Here is a 19,893-nt window from a genome sequence, read left to right on the forward strand (position 1 = left end):
TTCTCCTATCAAATTCTGCCTTTCCTTTAAAAATGGGGGTGGGTGGGTAGGTGGAGAACACATAGCCCATCATCTTCATCTCCTTGATTTTAGAATATCACAACCAATAATTCTTTTTGGGGGGTGTTAATGAATGTAACCCATTTTACCGTGGCTGCCGAAGAGGGACCCTCTCAACATCAGGACTAGCTGTGTTGGAGGACTGAATGGATCCTGCAGTCACAAATACCCCATCAGCTCCTTCTCCAGGGAATCTTTCCTGGCTGGTTCACCCTATTCCTAAAGGTAAAGGTATCCCCTGTGCAAGCACCAGGTCATGTCTGACCCTTGGGGTGACGCCCTCTAGCATTTTCATGGCAGACTCAATACAGGGTAATTTGCCATTCCCTTCCCCAGTCATTACCGTTTTACCCCCCCCCCCAGCAAGTTGGGTACTCATTTTACCAACCACGGAAAGATGGAAGGCTGAGTCAACCTTGAGCCGGCTGCTGGGATCGAACTCCCAGTCTCATGGGCAGAGCTTCAGACTGCATGTCAGCTGCTTTACTATTCTGCGCCACAGGAGGCTCTTCACCCTATTCCTAGGGGATCCCCATTACCAAAAGCATTGTTGGCTTCAGGGGCCTGGAGATCTTTCACTATTGCAATTGATCTCCCGATGACAGAGATCAGCTTCCCTGGAGAAAACGGCTGCTCATGAGAGTGGGCTCTATGATATTATAGCCTGCTGATATAATGTGTGCCAGTGTAATGCTGATGCACAATCCATTTTCTCCTGCCATTGCCTGGTCTCCCTGACCTTCATCCTTGGAGAAGCTTCTTGATGACTAATTACTACATGGCTTTCAGCTATCATACTTCTCACCTAGTGTTTTTCAGGGCTGGTCTTTGTCGTAATTATGCTTTCCAGGTCCAGGTTATAGATTCAAAGAGTTGGAAAGGATCTCCAAGGCCATCTAGTCCAACCCCCTGCACAATGCAGGGACTCACAATTATCTGCCCACCCACAGTGACCCCCAATTTCATGCCCAAGACATCCCCCCCACCACCAAAAATCTCCAGAATCCAGCCTGACCTTGAGGAAATTCACCTGCCATCCCACAGTGGTTGGGAACTTCATGGAAATTTAGGGGCAAAGCCTGGGAAGGGTAGATTTGATCAGGAGATGGACCTCACTACAATATAATGCTTTTCTCCAGAAGAACAACCTTCTTTATTCTGGCTATCAGTTGTAATTGGAAGAGATCTCTAGTCTCTTCCTGGAAGATGACAACTCATCTTGCAATGAAATTTAGAGGGGCCCTTCAGAGTTTCCACAGAACTGAACCCGGCTGTCTTAGAATGCAACCAAATTGTGCATTGAAAATATGATTAAACTTGGGCCAAGAGGCACTAATTTCCATATTGCCAACCTCCTCCCATTAAAACAACAACAAACATCAGGGTGCATACTGGCATTATTATTGTATCCATGGAAGGCAAGGCACACGTTTCTACTTTGATCCAAGAACAACCTAGTTGCCACAACAAGCTAAATGTCTATTGAATCTGACAGTTTCTCTAAGCTGCGATGAACCAAGAACAGCCAAATTCAATAACAACATATGAAATAAAAAAGAGACAAAAATGGCAATGCTGGCTGATCCTAGTGCTGCACATGTGGAAAAGCAATAAGAGAAGAAAGGGATCATTTCTCCAATACACTTTTAAAATATTATTTCCCAGACAGAATGTTAAATGTTTGATTTAAAAAATTACTTTTCTGCTAAACAACATTTATTCCTTTTAAGACAAAAAAGTGAGATAAGATTCATCCTTCAAGTTAGCAAAATCATTTTCTATTACTTATGAGCTTCTTTGCTATGCTACCTACAAAAGATAAAAGGGTAAGCAAGCTTGCAGACTTGCGTAGATAGATAAACTAAGCTGATGAAAAATGCATTTGCAGAATCTATTTCTGGTTTTAAAAAGAATTTTCTTTTGCCACATTCATATCCAACAGCAGGATTATTCAGAATATATATGAAGAATTCTGAGCAACATATTTTAATTGCAGAAATATATTTTAGTTGGGAATAATTTTTGGAAACAATTTATAGAATGAACCTAGCAGCTGTGAATTTAAAAACAAACAGAAACAACTTCCAAAATGAGATAACTTCCTTCATTCATGCTTGCGTTCATTGATAGTCTGGTAATATAACAAAAAGCAACTGACCTTTCAGATTATGCATAAAAAGAAATACCCCTCCCCAAATGGTTGCTTACTTCATTTAGATATAATTAACTTTTAAAAATGCTAAAATTTATGTTTGGACATTTGAGCATGAAACAAGGATAAACTACAGATGTCAGACCCAGATAAAGCATTTGCAACATACAGATGACTTCAAGATTGGGCAGAAGCAGGGGCAGGGGCAGGCCTGTAGCCACAGGGGAGGGGCTAAAAAGGGCAATGCCCCACCCCAAACATGACCTGGCCCACCAAACAGTCTTGAAAGAGGTCACCTCTGCCCCAGGTGCAAACGACTAGAAGAGCTGGGATTCATGCCAGTGAAGGTAGCAGCCATCGACAGGTGCTGGCTGGCTGGCTGGCTGGCAGGCTGGCTGCAGAGGAACACAAACAAAACACAGCTGAGTCAAGGCATTTGTGTGAGCAGATGACTGGTCGCTTGCATATGCTGTTCATGGCATTTTTGCATTTCAAGACCAGTGTGCCCTGTGTTCTTCCTGTCACACACCAAGCTCTCCCAACTGGAAATGCTTGCTTGCCTTGTGCAGCCATTACTGCACGAGGCAAGCAAGAGTTGTCCTTTTATTCTAATGAGACAATAAAGATACAATCCTGAGTAGCTGTGCTACAATGCAGGTAAATAGAGCTAGCATTGCTAAATGTGCATAGCTGGAGGTCTACTTGGAATGAAGGCCCATTTTATTCAATGGGGCTTACTCCCAGGAAACCGTCTTCAGATTACAGCCCCAATGAGATTGACTGTTACAAAATTATCTATTCTGGGTGTCAAATACACTAGGTATACCACTGTGCAGCTTCATGTGCATTCATGCTGGGGTTGCATTTCCTCCTTAGGGGGTTTCTTAGGGATACATACAGAGATCTTTATCCTGTTAATGTGTAACAGCAACTAGATGTTTAGGCATTTATTGGCAATACAGCTCTAAGCTTCTTCCCAAGCCACCTGAAGCATCACCTGCTGGTTTCTTCAGCTAAAGCTGCTGCTAAAGGCAAAGAGAAGACAGGACTCTGTTGTTCCTGATCTTTTGGCAACTCTGCATTGGAGCAGTAGGTTAAAAAGCAGAATACTAAAGAAGCTTTTAAAAAGGCGGGGACCACAGCATTAAAAGAAAGATATCTCTGTTTCCATAAGAATTGGGGGATTGGGGGGGGGGTAATTTCCACAGATTCTCCATTCTTTCAGTATCCAATCTGTGAAATTTGTTTGCCCCATCCCCAAACAAAAAATGTCTGGCTCCAAGCTTAAGCAGGGCCAGAACACTTGTCACATTTTTTACTGCAGCAAAAGTCATCCTCTAGCAAGTGTTTTGCTCTTGAAGGAAGACTTAGCAGAAGGCCGTCACCGGACCCCATCTATGAGCAGCAAATAATTTTCATTTGTGAGAGGATAAAACCAGGCTTGGATTTAGCTGTGAAGATCTGAAGGGTTGTACCTGCTTTCAGAATGTATATATATTCTTGGAAAGACACTGAGCACATCACTGTGTTGTCATTTTAACAGCCAAGTTAATTAACCGTTCTAGGTTGTCATGCATTTCAGCTCCTGGCGAGTGTTTTGATTAATTTTTAAAATAAATTTATCTCTGGCTTCACAGCTGCTTCTGTTAACATCACGATGAAAATCTCAAAAGTGATTAGTGAGGTAATGGCTTGATGAACTTGTATAGCTTAAGTAGGAATTCAGCACCCACTTTAAATATTGTAAACTGAAAGCTATGACACTTTTTTGAACCCAGGGGCACAGATTTTTGTCTTTTTACATTTATTTAATTTCTGTCCCATATTTCCGCACAACTTCTCAAGGTATCTCGTATGCAATTCCTCATATTGTGCGGTAGTTGCTTACATTACAACACATAATATCACTTGCTGAATATTTGGTGGGAAGCATATGAAAGTCAGAGCTGAATTGCCAAGGTGGAGACGTGTGTAGATTCAGGCCCATTCTCCTTTTTCATGGCAGCATCCTGGCAACAGATAAAGTATTAGTTTGTTGAAACAAAAGGATGTAGAACTCTTTGAGACAGTTTCCTTTGCTCTAGATTTTAGTGTTGTTCTGGAGAGTCAGGCAGTTCTAGTAGCCACCACTGGTCAGATGTTGGAGGCTGGCCAGAGGTGGCTTCAGGCTTGGGAGGACTGAGAAAAATAACTTTACATAATTTTCCCTCATGAACATGTGTGCGTATTCACATGCATGCCCAAATATGCTTTAGGCCACCCATTTACCCACTCAGGGTGGGGAGTTACCTGACCCTAGCCCCAATGTTCAACTACTGAGGAATTCGTGAATGGGCGGGGGGATGACTTCCACATGGTAATGCTCTAGGAATTTCCTCTCGTTTGTATGGTAAAGTCCATAGATACAAGAGGTGACAAATTAGAGCATCACCTGGAAGTGACATCATATCCTCTCCAGCCTCCACCCTCAATTTTCCCATCATTTGCCAATGCAGTGTTGGGGACCGTATCAATGCAATACCTTCTTCTTTCTCCTGGAGAAGAGAGTGAAGCACAACTGATTACTCCTTGATAATGATGGAAACTACTGTCAAGTCACAGCTGATCCATGGAACCCCATAAGGTTTTCAAGGCAAGAGACATTCAGAGATGGTTTTCCACTTCCTGCCTCTGTATATTATCCTGGACTTCCTTGACAGTCCCAACTGAACACTAATCAGAGCCAACCCTACTTAGCTTCCAAGTTCTTATGAGATGGTGCTATCCTGGACCATTCAGGTCAGAGGCAATGACTCATTAATATTTCTGTAAGGCCCATCTGCATTGACAGGACTTTCTTGGCTGGGTCTCTCAGAGGTCCCTGGGACATTGTAGAGTCATGCTATAATAAATAAATAGCTGTGGCATGGCTCAAAGCTGCACATGACTCCATCTTGCAGTGCTGTTGGATCTTTTTAATTGATAAGGTTTTGCTGCTATGCTTGCTTTCCTCGATACTGAAGAGAAAGGGACAGCATCTGCATCATGCAAGACTCCCTGCCAAGACTTACATCCTAGCATGTTCATATATACAGCTGAATCATGATGACTGATTTCAGTAGAAGAAGTAGGATTTGAAGTGGCAGTGAGTTTCAAACTAATGACCTGAGCTATGGCAGCAATCTGCACATCTCCCTTCAACACCGGCAAAAAGAGATTATTGGAAGGGTCCAGCCTCATCAGCCAGGGAAGACTCCACATGCTCCTAGGCACGGGTGACTCAGGAGATTGCCCTCAACTTCACAGGAAACAAGTCCAAAGGGTATTATTATGACAGGTATAGTTTGATTATATAAATTCAATGCCATTGCTAACAGCACATTCAGAACAACTCTGGGTATGATCCAGACAAAGCTACACAATTTTACATTTCATTGACTTTAGTGGAATAGAATTAAATACTCTGTTTCACTGAAACCAAGTACAACACTGAAATACTTTTAACTGTGGATGGAAGGTCCATAGTACTTGAATATAAGAATGGCTGAAATCGGTTGGGATTTCCTCTGAGTCATGTGTTTAGGATAGCCCTAAGAACATGTTCATAAAAAGATCTTCACAGTTTTTGTACTGTGGCATATTTATTTTTGAAATAAAATTCCGTTGTATCTTAGGGTAGAAAAAGGTCCCCCCAAATCACCTGTTTGTGGTAGTTGAAGATATGGTGTTTCACAATACCCATTCTCCCTGAGCCTGAGAACACGGTTTCACATGATCTGGAAAACATCTGGTCATGATTTTTAATATTACCTGCATCTGAGGTAATTCTGTACCCCAAGAACATACTGAGTTTATAAGTAGGGATGTGCAAGGGAAAAAAATTTGGCCCGCTTCAGATTTGGTTCAAAGTGATTCATACCAAATCTCATTCATCCAAGTCACCCACAGTTTATTCTGATTTGGCTGAAATAATTTGACTGAATCTAGAATGATTCAGCACCATTGAAACCAATGGTGCCATTGAGGTCTATAGGAATTTTTCCCTTTTGCCTCGGGGAGGGGAGTGAGGTAGAGGCACCAAACCTGCAGCATGACTCCAGGAGCCTCTCCCCAAAAGAACCCCCAAGTTGCAAGGGGTCCAATTCTAGAAACGCCCAAAGAAGTTGACCCCACCCATCCCCCATTACTTTATATGATGGTCTGTTTGTAATTTCTCATCATTGGAAACAATGGAGGTTGGATGGGGCATTCTCTTTTGGTGCTCCTAGAATTGGACCTTCTGATCCAATCTTTTTGCAACGTAGGGGTTTTTTTGAGAAGAGGCTCATGCAACCATGCTGTAAGTTTGGTGCCCCTTCCTCAAACCCTTACCCTTTCTCCGAGCCCAGAAAAGACAAAAAGGGGGACTTCTCCCCCTTCTCTTTCCTTTTAAAGTTTAAATGTCCACTTGTCTGAATCAACAAATTATGCCAAATCGCAATTCAGCGATTCGAACAAGGTTGATTCGGACTTTTTAAATTATTGGGGAATGGCGATTCAGACTGAGCTTGGTTGATTTATGCCTGAATCAGTGTTGATTTGGATACTTTCAACTTATCCAAATTGAATTGCACACCTCTAGTTATCATCGGTGATCATTGTGTTATCAGAGAGAGTTGTATCTGGAGCACTTAACAGAATGATCCTGAGTTGAGCAGTGGGTCAGACTAGATAGCCTGTAGGACCCCTTCCAACACTATGATTCTATTAACATGTACCCCTAAATCGGGGGGGGGGGATTGAAAGGGAACATATGAGATTTTTTTCCCCCAAGATATTTTGAGTAGGAGTGAAGAATACCGAGGGCAAAAGAAATAATTTTCTGGGATTTATATAAGTTTTTTAAAGAACTGCTTCTCTATGCATTCTGCCAAAAAAAAAAAAAAGTGCAGCTGGGGTGGAAATTCACCTTCAACTGCATTATTTTACTTTATATAAATCTGAGACTAAACATTTTGCATGGTTAGTACTTTATTGTGTAGATCTTGCTTTTCTGTTGCTTGGTGGAATGGGACGGTGGAGGAGGGCATTCATTAATCATTCAGACAACTGCAAATTTATTCAGGATTACACATATCCAGAAAGCTTAATTCATTTTTTCTACATTGAGAAATGTGTTTATAAATTATTGTATATCACTGTTCATTTATTACTCATTAATCAGTCTCAGTATCAAATAGTATTATCCAGATGCTTTACAGTAAATGTTTTCTTATTTGTCTTCTAAAAACATTGAGCGACATGCATACTAGAACAGGCTTCCTTTGTTTATTCTGCAATTAAAAATAGTTAATTAATTTGACGGGTTCAGTTTCCTTTCCGGGTATCCTACCAACACAAAACTAGTCTGAAGAGCAGCACTAATTCTGGGGGATCCTCAGGTCCCACCTGGAGGTTGGCATCCCTAGATGTAAGCCACTTTGGATACTGTTCAGGAGCGGGAAGACAAAGGCAGCTTATAAATGAAGTTTAAAAAAATTAAAATGAGGAGTGCTGGCATGAAAGCAGGATCACTGTGCAATGTTTCCTGGGAGTAAGCCCCACTAAGTAGACTTAAGAAAGAATATGATTGGGCCTGCTTAGGATTGCATTGAATCCTGAACCCCCTGTTTTTATGATGATCTTCCCATTTTTCTGCTTTACACAAAACCCAGACAAGCAATCAGTTTGGGAAACATTCCCTCTGTTCTTATAAACAGTGGTGTGACCTATATATTTTCGATTTCAGAATTATCTCTTTGCAATTAACATGCCTTGCATTCTCATCATGTAGGTTGGGGAAAGGCCTGTGAAAGAAGACTTTTGCCCTCCACCATATGCCCATTATGAAGTACCTCCAAGCTTTTATCGCCCGGCCATGATACTTAAGCCCCAGTTGGGTCTGGGAGCAGTTTCCAGGCTACCATCAGCCAAAAGTAGGATTTTGATTGCCAGTCAAAGGTCTTCAGCGAGCTGCATCCATCAACAAGGTCCAATAACAAGTTCTCCCACGCTTTTCCATCCTGATGCTGCAGGTAATCAATGTCATTGTCTTACTTTTAAGAATATGTTATTTTAATTTATTTGAATGATATTTGCATTTTGGAACATTTTTCTGGTTCAATATGTGTCATTGTTATTAAGATCTTCCCATTAGTTGCCAATGACTCAGCCCTGCTCCCTCCATCTGAAAATACTCTTACTTAGAATTCCACTCCCTTGGTAACAACAGGAACGTCCTCTAGTATGTACAGTATAATATGCTGTATGGAAAGTAATTATAAAATTATTAAGTAGAATGGATTGCATCTAATGCTTCCATGAATTGAGTGAGGCTATGAAAACTATTTTTACTGCTATGTCAGTTCCCCCAAGATCCCTTTCTCTTCTTGACTGGACAATCCTTTTCTTTCTTCTTTGATTTTGGTCTGTCCCACCCAGTTATTTAAATCTATACAGATCTGTGCTGACCCAGTCTAGGGATCTAAGGAACGAATTTAGCTTGGTGTAGTGGTTAAGAGCAGCAGCATCTAATCTGGAGAGCTGGGCTTCATTCTCCACTCCTCCACACACAGCTAACTGGGTGATTTTGGGCTAATCACAGTCCTGTTAGAGCTGTTTTCACAGAGCAGTTGTGTCAAAGCTGTCTCAGCCCCACCTACCTCACAGAGTGTCTGTTGGGGGAGAGAAAGACAAGGCGATTGTACACTACTGAGACTTCTTCGGGTAGTGAAAAACATTTTATAAAAACCAACTCTTCTATAATCCTTCTTTTGTCTTTGGTCAGTAATGGCCCATGAGAAGTCAATGGTAATTCAAATTAATAAATGATTTTATTAACCTTATGAGAGGACATAGGCAGGTATCAGGTTTAGGACTTAGGAGGTAAAGAGGCAACAGGAATGAGGTAACTCTGTGTGAATATAAGCAAAAAGTAGTTTGTCACAAACATATAGCTGTTTAGTTGTAAAGAAAGGTTTATAAACATTGAGCAGAGAGTTGATGAAAGCAGGAACATTCACACAGTATCTCTTAACTACTTCCTTCTCAGGTAGCTATTCCCCACAGATTGGGTTGGGATCACCCCCTTTTACTCAGATCCATTTCCCTCAGCCTTGAATGGGGATCCCCTTTAATCCTCTTGCTCCTTTCCACTTCCCAGTTAACACTAATTTCATAACTTCCATTCCTGATACTCTTAACTATAGGATTCTGTTTGAATCTCCAGTCACTCAAGGTTCTCAGAGTTAAAAAATTAACCATTTACTGTCCCTCACAACTGCCTTTCCCTTCCCTTAGTTACTCCCTATGCCCATTGGAGAGCTGATAATGGGGGTCAAATAGAGCCCCTCTAGCATATTTTGCCATACAAAATAGGAGAAATCAGCTGAAATATCCCGTAAGGGGCAGTTGGGAAAAGGAAGTAAAAAAATCTTTATTTCATACAGAAATGTGTTAGCTTTCTATTATTTGTTTCTGTTGGTTAATCTTGGCAGCTTTGGGAGCTCTGACTTCCATAGACTTTAAATTACACTTTTCCTGGAGAGATCGCTAATGCTTTCAGTGTTTCTAGTACTCTTGTAAAAGACATATTATTTCAGTTTTTTTTTTGCTATCTCACTTCTATTTTTCCTTGCGATCATGGATGTGAAACTATTTCTTACAGAACAATTTGCATTACACTTCTAAGTCTTTTCTGTTTCTTTTTAGAGTCGTGCATTTCTTCCTTTGATCTGTTACTCCTGTATATGAAGGGAATATTTTTTGAATCATATTGTATTATATCATTTTTTTCTGTTCCCAGTGAATAGTCTCAAACATTGTCAGATTTTTTTTTATTCCTGGGAAGAATGAAGCAAGAAATTGGAAGTTAGGCCCTTGCCCACCCTGGCTTATGAAAGCTAGTTGGCAGATGCATGCTTAGACAACATGGGATGTCTCTTTTGAAAGCAGTTAAGATAGATTGTATGTGCAGCTGTTGTGCCTGACTACTGGTGGCATTCATTTGCTGGCAACATTTTCCCATCTCCTTCTCCAAGGCTTGACCACTTCTTATGCACTGAGTAAGGACTCAGTGCATTACTTTGCAAAAAACCCAAGAAGACTAGGGATGACCTGTACATAGTGAAGGCTTTCTTTGCTGGGGAGGGGCACACCTTTTGGAAATACAACACAAAAGCAGCAAAAAAAGCTCTGGGGTGTGCATGAGACAAACTGTTGTGTAAGTTGATTTCCCCCTTTTGGGTATAACAATTAGTTTTCTTCAGACAAGCTAAATTATGTGGTTCTTTGGGCAGGTGGATACAGAGGAAATAGCAAAGTATTATGTGACCATGCATGCACAAAATAATTACAATACATTTCCGGGCCTTTTGATGAGCAGATATCCTGTTGAGAGGCTGGATCTGATGAAGGAACTAGGAATGGCCAGGAACCTAAACATTCTGGTTCACCTTGGGGTGGCTCCTGAACTGAACCCTAGACCAAACTGAGCCAGAAATGCCCAGAACTGAACCAGCTTGTTTGGATCCTCTGTGGCCAGGATAAAGTGGGGGTGGGGGATTGCTTAGGAAGGGTGAAATGGCTGTGAGCCATTTAACCCGCTTGTTTCACTTCCTCCATTTTGAAATGGGGGAGAGTTACGTAGATGAGCTTAATGGCTGCCAGTCATTGACCCACCCATGGGTTAGGTTTAAATGGATGGCAGCCATTTCACTGCTCCATTTTGCAAAATCAATCAGCTTTATGACTCCCAGCTAAACCTAACCGCTAATGGGTAGACTCACCTAGCTTTTTGTTTTAAAAAGCTAACAGCCATTTCAACAGTTTTACTTTCCTTCACTTCCAAGTGAGCAAAAACAAGCAGTGAAATGCCTTGCAGTACCCATCAGCCATCTGTGCCACATTCCCCCACTTAGGGGGAATGAAATGGACTGGTTTAATGTCTTGCAGTCATTTAAACCTGACAGCTGATGGGTGGACCTGCCTGGCTGTTAGGTTTAAATGGCTGTCAGTTGTTAGGCTTAAATGATCAGAACAATTGAATCAAATCAGACAGAAGTCTGGTAATCGTTCAGGGATGGTGCCTTCCCCAAATATCGTTTCAGGGGCTCTGAAGCCGTCCAAGTTCATGCTGAATTTTCACTCATGAACTGGTTCATGCTCATCCCTTGAGGAATACGTACTACACCCAAATAAAAATAGTTGATCTAGGACTTCAGTTGTTATTGAGGTTGGGATGGAAAGGCTAATCTGGAGATGACATTGGAGGTTCATGCTTGGCATGTGGATAAGACAAGGGAAGTTTCTCAAGGAGACTGCATATCTCTTTTGCAGAAATATCCTGCAGGGCAGTAACTGATGTTTGTGCATATTCATAGCAGCACTGGTGCCCCCATTTTGAGTTTTCTCTCTTTTTTTATGTCCAAACGAACCACTGCCATGGCAAAGAGGTGGGAAATCTGACTGTATGATGCTTCTGTATCATGCATCTAAAGCTCCTAGATGTTGCAAGTGAGAAGGGGAAGAAATTGCTATCAAGGTTCCATTTTTGGTCACGTCTAAATAGCAGGCATAATATGTTATTCAGTGGGCTTCCCTGCAGGGTTCTGCAAAGGTCCAGTGCTGTCTTTGTCCCATTTATGAAGCCTTTTGGCAGGAATTCAAAGATGGAAGTTAACATACATCCACTGAGAAGGAAAGAGGATGCTTTCAGTTCGTGGACCACATTAAAGATAATTACATTTCTAACTTTCTCTTTTGGTTCTCTCCATTAACATGGATGGGTGAAGTGTTGGAGATTTTTAAAGGAACCTTAGAATGCATTCAGCTCTGAACATTCTAAATTTAACCATATTGATTGTGACTTGAACTGTCGCAAGAGTAGTGCTTCAAATAACATTTAATTCTTGGTGAGATTGAATCTCATTGTTGTGGCAAAATAAGCTGTTTCTCCTGTGTAGGGAACAGATTTTCAATGTAGTACATTTATATTAATTCAAAATTTGCTTTGTCCTGTATCAATGTGCAAATGGTTATGTCAGTTTAATGAATGGCATTTTGTTGATTATTTTCTCATGTATGTGCTCATATTCCTAGAGGACTGATTTTGAAATTACCATTCTATTTGGGCGGGGGACTCGAAACCCAATACTAAGTGATACAAATCTCTCCAGAGCAGTCATGATTTGTTTCTATGTGTGATACATCTAAAAAATCATCCATTATGCCTCAGAAATGTGGCGCTTTGTATATCCGCCAAAATATTTTCTTTAATTTGACATTCTATTTACTTTCATCCGCCTTAATGGTTTTATGTAGTATTAGAGCAATGGAATTGAGAAAAGGCTTAGATAGCTGTCCCACAAACATGAGAGATGATGAAACTCAAGCATTAACTAGTAGCTTTCTCAGTCATTATCCTCTTCAAACTAACAAGGGAAGGCATTTTGCCAGGGAAAGGATGGGGGGAGAGAATCAGGAAAGAGAATCTGAAAATGGCTGATGATACAGTCAGCTGGTACACAGCAGTCCTTTTCACATATTCTAATTTGTAAGAATGAAAGCACATGGGGAAGGGGGAGGGGAATGAGACCACAATGGCAAGCCCCACTCCCAACATGTGTTTTCATCAGAATGTACTTATTGAGCTTACATGTGAATAAGAGTATGCATTTCTAAGCAGTAGGGAATCCTGAAATCAGGTTCCTAGTAGCATGGAGAGAACCCTACACCAGGTACAAACATATTCAAATGAACACAAGTAGGTCAAGGCAGAGATTTCCTCAGCCATCCCATTCTCCCCAATGTTATTCATTTCCCCCTGTCAGAATGCATGAAAAGGGCTAGGAATTGCTTTAACTGGAGACAGACCATTGTTCCATGGTACACACAAAAGAATTTGCTAGTAGACAACCACAGCTTCAGTCTGTGGCAACTTCACCTAAAAGAAAGAGTTTTGGGAAGCCACTGCTGTGCTATGCTGTTGAAATGCCAAATGTTTCCAGCTCCATTATAGCTTATGGAGATGGAGATCATTATAGTCAACAGTCTCTATAGGTTGCAATAGAGAATCAATCTGGAGGTATCTGAGGTTCAGGAGAGGGGGGTTGAGGCAATGGCACCTTATTTGCAGCATAGCTACTGGTGCCTCTCCCAAAAAAATCCCATGCCTGAAAAAGATTGGATGAGGAGGTCCAATTCTATTGGCCCCCAAAGAAGGTGCCCACATTCTTGATTGTTTCCAATGGAGGGGGAAAGTATTTAAACTTTAAAGAGAATGTGGTTCCTTAAGAATCATAGAATCATAGCATTGGAAGGTACCTCCAGGGTCATCGAGTCTGAATTTCTGCACAATGCCACAACAGCCAAGCGCCTACATAATCCCTTCTGTGCACCCATTTACCATCTGCCAAAGTTCACAGAATTAGTATTTCTGTCATATGGCTATCTAGCCTCTGCTTAAACACTTCCAAAGAAGGAGAGCCTACAACCTTCCAAGGAAGCCTGTTCCACTGAGGAACTACTCCAACAGCCAGGAACGTCTTCTGGATGTTTAGTCAAAAATTCTTTTGAATTACTTTCATCCCACTTATTCTGATCTGACCCTCTAGGGCAACAGAAAATAACTGTTCCATCCTTTATGTGATATCCCTTCAAGTACTTGAAGATGGCTATCGTATCACCTCTTAATCGTGTTCTCTCCAGGCTAAACAGACCAAGCTCCTTCAATCTTTCCTTATATGTCTAGGTCTCCAAACCCCCCACCATTTTGGTTGCCCTCTTCTGCATTTGCTCCAGTTTGTCTACATCTTTCTTCAATTGTGGTGCCCAACAGTACTCTAAGTGAGGTCTGACCAGAGCAGAGTAAAGTGGGTACCATCACCTCATGCAATCTGGACACTATACATCTTTTGATACAACCTAAAATCCCATTAGCCTTTTTTGCCACACTGCTGAGTCATGTTCAGTGTTTGGTCTACTAAGTCCCCAAGCTCCTTTTCACACATACTACTGCCAAAAGAGGTCTTCCCCATTCTTCTTAAAATTCTAATGCCTTTTGCAAGCCATGACAGCAGTATGAATGAACTCCAAAGGCAGTTAAAGGGCTTGCAGTCAGAATTCAGCCACTTTAGGAACAACTTTAGCAGTGGTAGTTCTAATTTCAAACAGAATGTTCTGAGAGCATATAACATTTCTCCCCATGTCTGGTAGTTGACCTTTATAATGTCATATTTGTGTATGTTCAATTGTGTATAGAGAGATACTGACTGTAAAGATCACTAGGGCACTGTTGGCAGGTGAAGACGTATATTCTATTTTAGCTGTAGCACAACCCCTGTGGACTGGCCTTCCCCCTTTGCCTGGTATCTACCTTATTCTCTTTCAGACATCTGGCCAAGACACTCTTTTTCAGCTAGGCTTTGATTTAAAGGCTTCATCTTTAACATCATTTCTATAATCTTCTAGTCCAAGAATTGTGTTAAGCTGCTCAGTGTTTTATGCTACATTTCAAATATTGATACCTTCTTAACTGTTAATAGTTTTATAATGTTGTGTGTTTTTATCATATTTTACTTTGTGAGCAGCCTTGAAGAGTGTCTTTGGAAATTTCTACATAAATGATACACAGAATAATGAGCCCTAGATATTATCTAGCCCAGGAATCATGTTGCCTATGAGGACCAAGTTGGCAGAAAGGTATTTTGTAGTCCCAGGTTCTTAGGACCTGTGGGCCCTTCTCTCCCTCCTTGACACTTATCCTCAGAGGCCTGATGCTGCTTATCTTAGAGATTCAGGTCCCCTATCCCTTTCTCCAGCAAGCAAGTGGTGATAGACACCAAAAAAATCAGCCTTGGCCAATGTTGTAGATTCCTAAAACCTGAAGGAGTGCATTGTGGGCCAGATCATGGCCCCTTCTCCCAGTACACCCCAAGGATTTCTGCTTTTGGTGGTTTAAGTTCCAGGGGCTATAGTATGTAGACATGGCCATGCCTATGGGTTGTGCAGTAACATATGCAGCCTTTGAGGTATTTAATACATTTTTTGAATAGTCAGCAAAAGCCAGGGAAAATACTCCACACATCATTTATTATTTAGATGATTTTTTATTAATTAAGCTGGCAGGCTGTACTGAGTGCTTGGCCACTTGGTAGCATCCCAGGTACTGGCTATGGAATTGGTTGGAGAACAAGGAGTCCTGCTGGCTGAAAACAAAACTGAGGGTTCCTCAATGCAGTTAATTTATCTGGGTATACAATTAAATTATGTTGAAGGGGCATCCCACCTGCTGGGAAACAAGCTTCTGGCCCATGCACACACTACATTTACTTAGAGGGAGCTGTAATCAGAGGTGGGGCATCTTAACTTCTCTGGCCAGGTATTTATACCAGGGAAGGTCTTCTGTGTATGCCTGGTGAGGGCCATGGTAGGTTCTTCTGCATGGCACCACCACATATGACTGACCAAGTGCATGAAGGAGGTCCTCCAGCGTTAGTTGGCCATCCTATCAGAATATAATGGGGTCACCATTTGGCAGCAACCACTCAAGTTGTCTAACATCCAGATTCACTCTGGAATGGCAGGGGACACTGTTTTCTACAACAGTACCTGGTATACTCAAGGATGGCTAGATACCTGGGCAGTGGTTGTGATGTGTACGCTCCAAAAATTCCATATGATTTTTATTTGTACCAAATTGATTCTGATATACCAGAATCACCGGCTTGGAGCCCAACAGACAGTTGGTGCTGAGGAGAGATGGATTTCCACAGAATCAGGCCAGGTTCTGCTGGAGAGACTTTTAAAGACCCTACTAAACAACTGATCCTGAGGAGGCTTTAAAGGTCTCCCCAGCAAACCCCTATGAACCTGTGGAGAGCTTCATAATGTTAATAACAGTATTGTGAATGCTTTGTCTCACCTTCAGAAGTAGAAGTAGGTGGAAGTTAAACTGACAATGAAATGGATTGCAGCCATTTAAACTCACTATTGGGCAGGTGCACCCATCAACAGGCTGAAATGGCTGGCTGCCATTTCAACAGTCCATTTTTCTTCTCCCCACTTTGAAGCAAGGGGAAGTGAAACTGACCAGTGAAATGGCTGCCAGTCATTTAAACGTGACAGGTGACTGGCAGTCCTGCATTGCTCAGCTGTTAGATTTAAATGGTCCAATCAGCCGAACCAGACAAAAGTCTGGTAAATGTTCAGGGATGATGCCTCCTCCAAACATTGAATCAGGAGTTCTGAATTGGGCCAAATTCATGCCCAATTTTGGTTCATGAACTGATTTGTGCCCCTCCCTGCTGCCAGCTGCCCTTCATCTTCCTACAACTGCTACCTAGTTAGCAGGGCCCGAGACTCTGCCCGAGATGTGCCACCAAGACCAATATTTACTTTTCCCCCTTAACCTCAAGGCCTGCGGCACATGTATTGTCTCATTAAATGTGCTACTAAAGCAAGTGTTAGATGCCACACTGCAATATCAGGGGAAGACCCAATATGCTGTAATGAAGATTTTATCTTTGCTTCATGCAGACTTTTGCTCTGCAGCGTGACACAGCATGGAAGATAGCGGCTGTTGAGCAAAACTAACAGTATTCGCCCCAAAGCAGCTGTATGCAAAACAACATCTCTTTTCTGCACTTGCAGAAGCACCAGAGCTAGACATTAAAAGTTTATTAGTTTCAAGCTGCTGCAGCATTCACTGGGTGACTGAATTTGGAGAATGGAGTGGTACGCAGGGGGAATGGGCAATCACATCTTTATTACTGGCCATCATTTAAAGAGGTATCATGGGAGGCTGCTGCAAGTGTGATTACGAGTGGATCCCCAACGGGGGCACTTCTTGCTTTTATAATCATAAATTAATGGAGACAATATTAGACACAGGTAAGCTAGAAATTAGTTCTCTATTTCTGATATTGAGATGCATGCATATATCTCATATATGTGTGTATTTATTTCCTCCTCCTATTACATAGGAGCCTCCCTGAAATAGTCCCTATGCATTATTTCCATGTATGACCTAAAACAGTCCTGGAGGGGTGTTATTTGGCCCTTTGATGAGGCTGGAGTCATATCTGAATGTTACATAATACCCAGGGTAGGAACCACCCAGATCCATCCAATATAGTCTGCAGTGTGTAAATCTGTCATGTTTAAATGTGAAGACCTATCTTTGCCATGTCTAGTTTGGTCCTTACTCATGTGCCTACACAGTGACATCTTTTCTGAGCTATGATGAATGCATACCCCTAAGCATCTAGGCAGGTTTTGTTACTGTTCCAGAGTTACAACTATACTGCTCCAACCAATCTCTTCTTGTAATCACTTTCATGTTCTCCAACAAGGGATAGCTAAAGTGTCAAGGAGATTGATTCTTTTAGAGACAGCAATGTTTAATTTTGTAACTGGCTTCAGGCAAGTGGAATAAAGTTTTGACAAATTTTTCCCCACTATGTCAGCCAATTGGCTAAAATTAATGTTCGAGATTAAAGTGACTTTGTCAAATATCACTAAACTAAACAAAAAACATATTTTTATCATGTGCCATAACTTTAGAACACAGTGTTGATTTATTTTCAATGGTGAAACAACAAATGGCAGTTTAGTAAAAAAACAAAAAACAAACCCCCCCAAAACCACCCCAATGGTTATTGATGATTTCTAGAAGTTGCAGTACTAGGTAGGCATTTCATTAAACTCTGCTAAACCTACAACAAAGCCACTGAGTTTTATGTTATGGGGTACAAAAAGGGCTGTTAATAGGGCTGTAATGTTCGCACACTTTGCATTTTTATTTAATACACTTTTAGCCCACTTTTCTCTATACAATACAGACTCAAAGGGGCTTACAGTGTGCAGAATTCTGAAATACAATCAATTTAACAGATATGCAAAATTAGCAAAGTTTCTCAACTACTGCTTCCCTTTACTAAATTAATTCAGAAGGCAGTGTAGGTGGTAAAGACACTATTGTTTATGAAACAATCTCTCCACAAGCAGAAACTCCCTTCCTTCCTTCCTTCCTTCCTTCCTTCCTTCCTTCCTTCCTTCCTTCCTTCCTTCCTTCCTTCCTTCCTTCCTTCCTTCCTTCCTTCCTTCTGACCAAGTCCCAGGAGATGTTGTTGTTGTTATTGTTGTTATTATTATTCAATTTATTTCCTGCCACTCCCAAGACTCCCAAGACCAGCTCATGGTGGGTTACAAAACGTCCAATAAAAACCTCAATAAACCCCCTTTAAAATGGACAGCAAAATTCTGTGGGAATTGTCACTATGGGTACAAATCATTTGTATAGTGTTAGTAGATACATGTGAATACAAAATTGTAAACTCGACCAGTTGAGACCGCAAGATATTGCTAGAAGATTATCTTGATCTATACATCTGAGTGTTCTTTATTGACTCAGGGTTTTGATACAATAGAGGAATACGTTTGCTTTGTAAACTTCCTTACTTCAGGGCTTCATAGCGCTCTCAAATTGATCAACTGTATGGATAGAATATGTTGGTCAGCGTTGGTATATTTGTATTAGTTCGTAATATAAAATGCTAAAATTAAAGACAGATTCTCTAAGATCAATTATGCACGGGCTGGAATGCCCGTGATGGCGGTGACAGGGCTTCAGGGAAAATCCCCGATTATGCACAACGTCCCTGCCGTCCAAGGCCTGGCTTGACCCAAGCTCTTGGAAGTCCTGCATTAATGAAATGCTGATTCTTAAGGAAACGCAAATTCTTCTGCGGGCCTGGGATCTCTGTGGGTGCAGGCAAGCACTAGGTCAGCCTAGCCCTGTGCATAGCATCCCTCTCGCCCCTGCCAGCTCCACGGCTTTGCGGAGCTGACCACCTACCACCACCATGGTGGGAGAGCAGCATGCTGCCCCCACCATTGTGCAGTGGTGGCCCCATGCCCCCAATCCCCCCCCACTGCTGCTGCTGCCATTCAGAGCACTCCTGGCGTTTCCAGCCCCGCGTTGCATACGTGGGGCCATTGCGCTAGAGAAGCTGGTGTGCGCTGGGGGAGCTCCTCCCCCATGCATACTCAGAGGATGCCCCACTGCAATGGCAACCTGCCATGACTCAAACTCCAGCCTGCAGCCCGGCATGAAGCCTCTTAGTGTCCTTTTGCATCTGGATTTTCCTGTATGAGTAAAGATAATCCACTTCTAAAGTGCATGGAAAGTGCATTATCCAAGTGTGCATAATTGGTCCTGGATGTCCTAGGAGAGGCAAAGAGGCCTCAGTGAACATGTGCAGTGTTCCTTGTGATACTTAGGAAGGGGGCAAGCAACCAAAGAAGATTAGTTCTGTTTCTTGAAAGGATTGCGGACTGGAGAAGGAGGAAAGTCATCACGATGGAGGAGACAGACTCCTCCATTCTATATATGAGTCTCTAAGTGAAAGAATAGCAAGAAGGGGGAGTCCTGTGACCCAGTTTCATAGTTACAGACCACAGATGTGTTTCATGTTGATTTTAAACCACTGGATTTCTAAAATTGGGTTGGCGTGGGAGAAGATAATGATGCACTTTAGATGAACATAAGAAGCTGACTTGACTCAGACCACTGAGCTATCAACGTCAGTTTTGTCCATTTGCCAGCAGCTTTCCAGGATCTCAGTCTTTCATCTCACTGAAAACCTGATCATTTTAATTGGAGATGCTGAGGACTGAATATGGGA

The 19,893-nt window shown here is 41.8% G+C and overlaps 1 protein-coding gene across 3 annotated transcripts in view; it reads left to right on the forward strand.

Moving 5' to 3' along the window:
- The window catches only part of MTUS2 (microtubule associated scaffold protein 2), a 301,022-nt gene that overhangs the window by 101,080 nt on the left and 180,049 nt on the right, over positions 1 to 19,893 (forward strand). For all 3 annotated transcript variants that reach the window (XM_077341792.1, XM_077341794.1, XM_077341793.1), the window contains one exon: positions 8,004 to 8,244. In XM_077341792.1, coding sequence (XP_077197907.1) covers positions 8,004 to 8,244 — 241 coding nt within the window. The remainder of the gene's footprint in view (positions 1 to 8,003; positions 8,245 to 19,893) is intronic.

The sequence above is a fragment of the Paroedura picta genome, chromosome 6 (genome assembly GCF_049243985.1).
Source record: "Paroedura picta isolate Pp20150507F chromosome 6, Ppicta_v3.0, whole genome shotgun sequence".
NCBI lineage: Eukaryota > Metazoa > Chordata > Lepidosauria > Squamata > Gekkonidae > Paroedura > Paroedura picta.